Raw genomic sequence first — 10,431 nt, 5'->3', positions numbered from 1 at the left:
GTGCAGGTGATGTATAGCATGCTGTAAAATCATCACAAACCTGAATTGAGCACCTAAAATCTATTGGACAACGATCGGTAAGAGTATAGAGATCGTCTGATTCAATTTTCGGTATTGCTTGCCTCCGGTAAGGACTAAACTCCAATACAATTTTACGCAGCTAGCAACAAACATATGAGAACACTGGTCAGTACCTCTCTCCAAAGCTCCTCATTGACTCTATGCCCATTGGCCGCCTCCAAATCCACCTTTGCGGTCGCTTCATGTACACTACTATTAAAGGACAATATCACACGACAAAAGTATGAATTTCCTAACAGACATCGAAACTAATTGGAACACCAAAATTTGGCATGGCGAAATATCAAACGTACTTTTCTCGTCGCTCAAGAAGGTGTCCCCGAGGCGAATCTCCCTCGCTAGCGGGTCCTGAAAAGAGCAAACTGGCAAACACAATCACATCTCGCCTTGGTTGGTAAAAGACATTGATTTTTTTAAATTCATGACGACCCTACCTTGAGATTGAACATGCAAGAATCGGAGAACTGAGAAGGAAGAACTGGCAGTTCGCATGGTGGTGTTCTAGATCGGAACTCCTCGTTCTTTGTTGGATCGACGGCTGTGGCAGTGATCTACGAGCCCGCACGCTCTGCTAGCGGCAGCGCACATGCGCACGTAGCTAGGAGACGAAGTGACGTGTGCCGCATCCACCCCGCGCCGCCACTTCACTTTGCGCCACTGCGTCTGCCCCGCGCCACCTCCTCGTCGACTGCTTCCCGTGTGCCGGCACGCGCCAGAGGTTCCGTTGCTTGCCGCGCGTCGACCACGGAGACATCGTCGCTCCCGCCGACCATTACGACGGCGGTGGCACTACCGTCGACTGCGGGAGGCAGCAGCTCAACCCCGTCTCCGTCCTGGGCCTACAATTCGACGACGAATCTTCAGCGTATGCACTCCTATGGCAGGGAGCGACGGAATCGGTAGCTTGCGTCGAGCACGGGCGTGAGTCGCATGATTAGCGGCGACTTAGCGTCGGGCGCGGGCGCGTGTGGCCGAGGATGTTGACACAAGCGATCTTGGCCCTCCCTTTGATCTAAGGAGGCTCGATGCTGGAGATCCAGGACAGGATGAACATGTAGAGCACGTCGTCGGCCGTAGCCATGTTACGCGCGGCGGCCGAGGTCGCGCTCACCCTAGATGGTCAGCCGTGGGGATCGGAACTTGGGTGGCCTCCTGCTCCTGTGTTCCACCGGCCATGGAGGAGGGGAGGTCCCGGCTGCGGCGACCGTTGCGCTCGCTTGGTCTAGGTCCCCCGCTGCCGCATCTCCTGGCCTTTACATCACTGGCAGTGTCTCCCTCCGGAAACGACGCGGTGATGCCAAGGAGCTCGGAGCTGTACCCGTGAGACGAAGCGACGTGCACAGGATCTCGAGGCTGGCGTCCACGGCGACTATGCGATTTGATGGGCGGCGAGAGCTGCTGAAAGAAAAGAAAAGATGGAAAGGGTGCCGCCAATTTGGGAGTGCATTGATTTTACATGCAGCAATTTGGGAGGGACGCTGATTTGGTTTTGCGACGGCGATTTTGTTTCCACCTGATTGTGCGTTGAAGCCTGGAGGGTTGGGAGATCCAAATAATGTTTGTCGTCGGATCGAGTTGAAGCCTGTGAGAGAGGATTAGAAGCCATAGATTTTAATGATGTTAAAATCTTGGGTGCAATTTTATTGGTGCACAATGATTGGCCCTTTCAGCAGGGGACGCATTGTTTGGTGTATCTAAAATAGTTTAGATTAGTTCCTTATAGTAGAGATGACGAAGAGAAACAAAGCAAAGAAGAAAGAGAGAAATCAGGGAAGTATTTTGCACAGATCAATTGATTGGCCAGGCTTAAAGTTGTGTATTCGGAGTTTTGGACTAGACAAGTACTATTTCATAATCATATATACTCCTTTCATTTTAAATTATATAAGACATTTTGGCTTTTCTATATACTGGGCCTGCAGACTAGGTCTGACCGGCCCATTATTAAAAAAAAACCGAACGCTTCCACCGGGACGGAACCGCCTCATGCCGCACGCCCATGTGCCTCACACCGGACCTGCTTCGCGCCGCGCCCCCTTGGCCTCACGCCGGACCCACCTCGTGCCACGCACCCCGCCCATGCCTCGCACCGCGCGCCGCTCGCGCCTCGCTCCCCCGCGCCTGCGTCAACGAGCCTTCATTGGACGGCAGCAAGTAGATGAGCACATGTTGCAACCGTATGTTTAATGCATTTCAGATGTATGTTGCATATGTTTTATCTGGATGTTGTAAAAGTAGATCTGGTGTTGCATATGTTGCAATGGCTATACACGTATGTTGCAAGTATATGTTTCAAATGTTTTAGCTGTTTCAAACACATGTTGCATATGTTTCATCCGGATGTTGTAAAAGTAGATCTGGTGTTGCATATGTTGCAATGGCTATACATGTGTGTTGCAAGTATATGTTTCAAATACTTTAGCTGTTTCAAATACATGTTGCAAGTGTTTCATCTAGATATTGCATAGTTACAGTGGCTATACACATATGTTGCAAGTGTGTTTTTCAAATGATTCAACTGTTTAATCTAAATCCTCTACGATGCTCTCTCCATTTTATTAAAATGTAAATAGGTCATTTTAGTTTTATTCTAAGTCGTACTTTTCTGACTTTCATTTGACTCCTGTTTGCGATGCACTTTTAATTTAGCAGTTATGTTAATTTGTTGGCATAATATTAATTAGAAGAGCACTTGGACAAATGGAAGGTGTCTTCTGGTGAAATTATTTTGGCAGGAATGCAATCAGGATCGGAGGAGGCCGTCAGGTGCTGCAAGTTACTTCACCAAGCCAAACATATGCAGATTTGTGCGGTCGTTTGCAAATGTGATCATGGATTCAGAATTATGAATCTATGAAGGGCGGTGCCGGCAAAAATAGCAGCTCGTATAAGATTTCCATGGGGTATGATGATGCATGCAAGAGTTCACTTATGAAGAGAAACAAATAAAAGAAGGAAGGGAGAGAGAGAGAAACCAGAGAAGTATTTTGCACGGATCAAATACAAAACAAATGTCATTTTTGCACCTTCTCCTTGTTTTCCTCTTTTTTTATTTTCTTTTTCCTTCGTCTTTTCCTCGCACTTGCCTGTGAAACCTTTTTCTTTTATCCCTAAAGCTCAAGCTCAAGCTCAAGCAATACTCTATCTTGTTGCGAATTGATATATGCAGTATCTAGGAAATGTCATCCTCAGTGATTATGTTATTGGGACAACAAATCGATATATACAATATATATCTAGGGAGAATTCGACAACTCATTCTATAATGATCATGATGATTGCCTTCACTTCAATCAACTCTGTGGATTTTTGCAACCAAAAAAAAAACTCTGTGGATTTTTCCACCACGACAAAAAGTGGGTGTAGCATCCCAGCGTGCCTGGAGGAGTCCAGCCATGTGGAGTCCCCACGCGACAAAGGGCCATGTGATATATATATATATATATATATATATATATATATATATATATATACTGTTCTGTAAATGGCTATAAAATAACTTATTCTGTGGCCACTTTGAGTTACGATAATTACTATGCTAATTCACGAGATTATAGTAACTCCTTACTATGTGATTTACTATAACGTTATGGTAAATATCCCCATGTGTTATAGTAACACAACTATCGTAAATATGTATTCACTTTATCGTAAATTAGTATATAAAATTATCGTAAATGGAGGTGGCTACAGAATAATTTATTCTATGGCCAGCTGCAGAATAGCCTTACCGTGTGTGTGTATATATATATATTGACAACCCTCGAGGTAGTGCATTTTATATGATCTATATCAGTGTCTATATTAGTCATTTAGTAACAACCTCACGGTAGGCAGGCTTTCTCGACCAGTGTCCTTAGTGTTCCACGATGACCACCTGAACTTTTATATAGTCAAGGTCATCAACGTACACTAATTACAATACATACAAGATAATTTAATAGCAAATAAAAACCAAAATAAGTCTATAGAAGACTCAAATACTTCCAAGTCGAGGAAGAAGATAGAGTATTGCTTTAGGGAAAATGTGAAATCAGTTTCATAAATTTCTAAGCTAGTTTTTTCGAAGGTTATACTATATTTTATATTTTTAATAATTGCATAAATTTTCATGGAAAAACTTGAAAAATATTTGTTGTTCGGTTTACCTCCATAATTTTCAAGGTCGAGGATGTCCAACAGTTCAACTTTTTTTTTTTTTTGAGGAACACAAGCCCGCCAGCCCATAGGCACGGCTGGCCCATCGCGTGCAGCGGTGCAGGTCATCTCGTCGTCTCGCAGGCTTGCAGCAATGCTGCCCGAGTGCCCGCGCCAACATCGAGAGCCCCGAGAGGCCGAGACCGCGCCAACACAACTGCGCCGCGCGCTTCCCACCACCTTCCCCATGCCGCGCCCGCCGCTTGCTCGACGGTATGCCGCGTCCGAGCCCGCCGCTCTCCGCGTCCCTCTTCAATTCCCTCATCGCATCCCGCGCCCGCGCCGGTCGCGTGGTCGACGCCCTCTCGCTCCTCGCGCGCATGCTCCCTGCCGGCGTCGCCCCGACCGCGTTCACCTTCGCACCGATCCTCGCCTCGCCTTCCGCCACCGCCTGCTGTGCCGCGCAGCTGCACCCGCACATTCTCAAGAGGGGCCTGCTCCACTGCGAGCCCTACTCGGGGACCTCGCTAGTGGGGTTCTTTGGGCGGAGAGGACAGTTCGACGAGGCGCTCAAGGTGTTCGGTGAAATGACCGTGAGGAGCGTTGTCACCTGGAACTGTCTCATCTCTTCGTTGGCACAGTTTGGACACAGCCGCGATGCAGTGTCCTGGTTCAGGGAGCTCATGAGAAGCGGCAATGGCTTGTCAGATGGCTCGTTTGTTGCAGTATTGCCTTCGTTTGGTTTGCCAGAGCAAGTTCATGGTGTAATGAAGAAAATTGGAATGGATTCCATCTCAGCAGTTGCAAATGCATTTCTGAATTCATACTGTACTTGCGGTGCAATAGATGTGGCAAAGAAGCTATTCGATGAGATAATGTTTAGAGATGTAGTTTGTTGGAATACAATGATAACTGGTTTTGCAAGGAGTCATGTCCCAGAGAGAGCTTTTGAGCTTTTCTTGAGTATGCAACGTCAGGGGATTTTTCCAAATGAAATTACATTTGCTAGTGTTCTCTATGCTTGCACCGTTATAGATGGACACGAACTTGGGAGGTTTGTTCACGCAAAAGTTATCAAGCACGATCTCAGCACAAGTGTGTTCGTGAACACTTCATTGGTTGGTTTCTATGCAAATTGTATTAGTAGGGGGGATGCTCATAAAGTGCTTGAAGGGGTTCCTGGAAATAGCACCACGTGTTGGAATGCTCTGATTTCTGGTCACTCTGGTTGTGATGATCCAACTTGTTTGGTTATTGTGAGAGACATGCTGCGATCAGGGATTAAACCGAATGAAGTTACTTTTTCTTCATCTCTCAAGGATCCATCACTTTTTGATCTCCAGCAGGTTCACTCATTGGTCATAAGATTGGGTCATGGTGGTAATGACTATGTTTCAAGTGCTATCATATCATCGTATGCTTCACATGGCATTATTTTTGATGCCTTGTCTTATGGAGTTGCACTGGATCCAGACTCATGTAGTGTCTCTATGAATGTTTTAGTTGGCGTCTGTAACAAAGCTCGCATGTACCAAGAAACTAAGGACCTACTTCTACATAAGCAAGATCGAGATACTATTTCATGGAGCATACTTATTACTGCTTGCGCACGGAATGGTGATTTCGTTGAAGCTTTTGGATTTTTCAGGCAGATGAGAATTTTTGGGCACCGTTTCGATAATTATGTATCTGTGAGCCTGCTGAGCATTTGTACCAAAAACAACAGCCTTTATCTTGGTAAATTGATTCATGGGCTTATCATCAAGACCAATTCCAGTTGCTCTGACAGTTATGTTGATAATATGTTGCTAGATATGTATGCTAAATGTGGTAGAATTGAAGACTGTCTCAGAGTCTTTGAGGAAATGGAAGACAGGAACCTTATATCATGGACAACTGTGATTTCTGGACTTGGACTTAATGGTTTTTCTCGTAAGGCCTTGGCATTGTTTAAAGCCATGGAAAAGGACGGCTGCAAACCTGACAAAGTAGCAATTCTAGCAGTCCTGTCATCTTGTAGACATGGTAGACTTGTGCAGGAGGGGATGGAGATATTCAAAAATATGAAAGCTGATTATTCAATTGAAGCTGATATGGAGCATTACATTTGTGTGGTTGACATGCTATGCAAGTGTGGTTATTTGAAGGAAGCTGAGGTCGTGATTAGAGGCATGCCTTTCCAACCAAGCACTGTCATATGGCGCACATTCCTCCAAGGATGCAAGACATATGGTGTAACAGAGGCACAAGTTTTTAGCCAGCAGTGGATCAAATAGAATTCCTGTTGCATGGAGGTGTGCTTTTCGTCTCTTTAACCAATCTTTTTTTTTTTGCTGTTAGTTCAATATTTAGAATGTATGTATTGGATCAAGTTCATTTTTTATTGGATTTGCACATATCGAAGTACCACTAAAATAGAAGAGAGATATAAGATCACCATGTCTGTTTTGTTCTATCCATTTAGATGTTAGATCATGCATCCTCATTGGTGAAGCTTTTCTGGTAGATGCAGTAGCATTCTGGTTTGTCATATTTGTTTTCCCACAGTTTGTCTTTTGTTAATACCATCTTAAGTTGTTTAATTACAAAACTTACCCAGTGTTGAAAGCAATTATATAATGTGGGGTTTGGGGAAGGGAACTTCTAGACAGCCGTACCCTTGCTTTACTTTTCAAGGACACAAGTGGAGAGACTCTAACATTGTGCCAAGCCCACTCTCTAGGTCACAATTATTATCAATCTTTCTGTTACCCACGTTACATCATTCATTTAGCAAACATCGAGGCCTCTCATAATGTTATCACCATGATTAGGGTTGAGCAAGGATAAGGAAGAGGCAAGAAGGATGGCTGCTATTTTTGGTGACCTGGGAACATAGCCCTCAAGACCATTTACGATTTTACGTCTCAATGACAATGCTCCCTTGGGCACTTGAATCTGATCCTTGTACTTTGTGAAAGTTACAAGGGAATGGAATTGTGCATGTCCAAGGAGCTAAATGGAAATGATTAGCAAGGTAGAAATGTCCCAAAGGTACTGTACCGTTACTTATATTCAAGTAATCTATGGAATGTGAAGAACTGAAGAATCATGCCATGGCTTAAAATTGTAGTGAGCATGAAGAATCTATTATTATATTCAGTTTCGTTTATTTACTGAAAAACATCACTTCCGTCAATAAGCATGCCAAAAGCAGGGTAAAAGGAAAACGATGATTGTTTTGGATTTGCCAAGGTGCACCTCAGCTATGTACAGTCGATACTCGATAGATAGGTTGAAGCAACTGGAATGGGTTCAGTAAGTTACCTTTTGTTACTATGCTTAACTTGAATCTAGCTGATGTTAACCTGCTCTGAGTGCTTTAGCATGATTGGAACTTTGAGAATACCTACTATAATTTATATCATGTGTCTTTCCTACTCAATGTGTATCTGAAACGTGGATTGCTTTTTGACAACTCATTCATATCTATCATCTTGACCCCTTGGTTTGCTTTGGAATGATTATCCCATAAAATTCTTCAAGTTGTCTTTTCGCAGTATCAGGAGGTCAGCCGGTCGTTGCAAGTTAGGATGTGGTTAGTCGGTTGCAAAGACGATAAAGCACAAGTCTAGGACAGAGACACCTACTGACACTCTGAGGTACCTGGGGCTTTTGACGAAGCATGCACATTGGCAAGGCAATACGGCTTCTATTGCATCCAAGCAATGGGTTTTATCGGTTATTGCTTTCCTTCCCACTGGGCACTATCTGCATAGCGACAAAGGTGTTCGTTAAGTAATCGTTGATGATGGGGTACTTTTGTCCTGACACCTGAAAGGTGATTTGGTCAAGGAATTCAAAGGGCTTTCTCACTATAGACTTGCACATTATCTAATGAATAGTGCAGATTCCTGCAGTTACTTATCAAAATGAGATTGCAAAAAGTTTGCTGTTCCAAAGCGATCCAATTTACTGAATGCAAGGGTTGTAAATATTGATTCTATCGATCTTGCAAAAATGAGGTTATGTTTCTTACCGTATTTTCTGTCAACAAAAAATGGCATTTTCCCTTTGGCGCCATTGCATCCATAATTAACATACATTTAGATATATGCATTTATATACTGTATTCCATTAGTATATTCTTGCGGGCACAATAACATAACAAAAGATCTTGGTTCTATCATGTGGCCGCCAAAGCAGCTGCAATAGCATCTCGTAGCTTGCCCATGTCCCTGTCATCCATGACATCTTCGTTGAGCTCATGCTGCAAAGGCATCTCATTTTGCAGCAACTTTCTTTTTCTTCTCCCCTTGACTTATCTACTATTTGTACACAACCATCATTGCAACAGGTATATAGATACATGACAGATCCTGTTCTACTCTATTAAAAAACACATGTATTGCTGCACTGCTGGACCAGTTCATTACTACTTCCAATTGTAAGTTCCACCTATTATTTGGACTGCATTCGGGAATGCAATGGTGCGGGCGTGCTGCGCTGAATGGGGTGGGAGAGGCAGTGGATGAATAGGGTTCATGTATGTATTTCTTTGATTGATGGCAAATGCGGGTAAATAGTTGCAACTTTAGGTGTTCTTTCGATATACCATTCTTCATGGGGATTGGAGGAGATTGCTGAGGAATCATTCTTCATGGGGATTGGAGGAGATTGCTGAGGAATTGTAGGGGCACTTTGGATGATCGTTTCTTGGCAACTGAGTTTCAATAAAAAGTTATGGTGCCAATTTGTCCTTACACGCATGTGTACATATTATAGCCATATATACTTCAGTATATAACATTTCTGTAACCGTAACACAGCTCGGACGGATGCAGTCAAGTTGTCAACATCAATTAGATTAGATCTGAAAAAGGTGTCAACGTCGATTCCTGTAAAACCTTTCGGTAGTACTTCAGTTTCACATCTGAATACTCCATTCATCATCCACATGAACGGAACCTTCCTAGGTAGTTAGTGGCGCAACATGCACAGTCAGCACAGATAGAAGCATCGCAGCGGCTGACCGACACCGGAATGCATGCGCAACAGGCGAACATCGGAGCACCGCATTGGCCTCTCGCCGTCTATCGCCTGAAACGCGGCCGAAGTGCAGATTGCAGGAAGCCAGAAAGGCGCGGCCGGGCCATTGCAGGATCTATCGGATATAATCTCACTTCACACACATCGTCAGCGCAGGAAGAAGAAAGCGGTCGACAAAACTTCCATGGCGCACCACCGCATATCTGCATGCATGATCTGCCCTGCCGGCGCTAGCCAGCCAGCCGCTGCTCTGCCAGCGATAGTGGCCACTCGACCACCACCTAAACCAAACCACCCACCAATTATCCACAAAAACGCCCGGGCCCTCCAAACAAATGTTTGTTTTGTAACTGCTGCCCCGTGCTCCATCCCATTGGCCCTATAAATAGCGGGCGGCACCTGGCCATAACAGGGCAGCACGACACCGAGGCGCACACTGACTCCAGCTCTCGGGCCTCTCTCTCGATCGGTATACACACGTCCTGCGGCAGACAAGTTCCACCACGCTGCATCGTCGGCCTGGTTGCGAACGTTTTCGGTACGTTCCACCCATGGCTCGCGTCGGCATTGTTATGCTCTGCAGCCTGCTGGTGCTGATCGTCGGCGCGGCGCTCGCGGCAACGGCGGCCCAAGCTCCCGTCGTGCCGCCAGGCCATGCTGTCCCGGACATCGACGTGGCCGGGGCCGGGGCGAGGGCGGGAGCGGGCGGCACCGGCGGTGGCAGACGGGGCGGCATTCGAAGGGGGAGGTGGAATGTGCAGAGCGTGCAAAGCGACGGCACCCGCAAGCGGGAGGTGCCGGGTGGCCCGGACCCCCAGCACCATGGCTAGACATGCATACACATCATCATCGTCATCAGACCAATGCAATGATCGATGCTGCCATGCAGGCAAGCCTCCTTGTGTGGCTTCGAATGGCACGTCAAGTCACAGTGTCACACGAATATTGATCATTTGATCCATATGTGTTTCCTGTTTCTCTTCTTGTTTCTTTCTCTTTTTTTCTCCAGATATATATTGAGTCAGAGAGGTAAGTATAATCTGCATCGGTTTCAGCCGGGTGTCTCGTGTTTGGAGGTGTCATTATGCTCCTCTGACATCCTATAATGCACACAAGAAACTGAGGCTAGAGGTATCATAAATACTGCTGTAATTTACTTCTCTATGTATGAGTTGTAATAAGCAA

General features: G+C 45.3%; 1 protein-coding gene across 3 annotated transcripts; it reads left to right on the top strand.

Moving 5' to 3' along the window:
* The first annotated feature begins 4,385 nt into the window (after window positions 1-4,385).
* On the top strand, window positions 4,386-8,228 carry LOC136459028 (pentatricopeptide repeat-containing protein At3g58590-like). Of its 3 annotated transcripts, none has more exons than XR_010760126.1 (3): window positions 4,386-6,512; window positions 7,032-7,251; window positions 7,758-8,228. XR_010760126.1 is itself a non-coding variant. In XM_066458930.1 (2 exons), the coding sequence occupies exon 1, from the start codon at window positions 4,494-4,496 to the stop codon at window positions 6,492-6,494; it is 2,001 nt and encodes a 666-aa protein (XP_066315027.1). In that variant the 5' UTR covers window positions 4,386-4,493; the 3' UTR covers window positions 6,495-6,512; window positions 7,032-8,228. The 3 variants fall into 3 exon arrangements, 1 of the variants encoding a protein (XP_066315027.1); XR_010760127.1 differs by having other exon boundaries at window positions 7,415-8,228; XM_066458930.1 differs by having other exon boundaries at window positions 7,032-8,228.
* The last annotated feature ends 2,203 nt before the right edge of the window (window positions 8,229-10,431 follow it).

This window comes from Miscanthus floridulus, chromosome 6, assembly GCF_019320115.1.
Source record: "Miscanthus floridulus cultivar M001 chromosome 6, ASM1932011v1, whole genome shotgun sequence".
Lineage (NCBI taxonomy): Eukaryota > Viridiplantae > Streptophyta > Magnoliopsida > Poales > Poaceae > Miscanthus > Miscanthus floridulus.
Note: the sequence above shows the minus strand (reverse complement) of the source record. Positions and strands in the feature narration are given on the sequence as shown.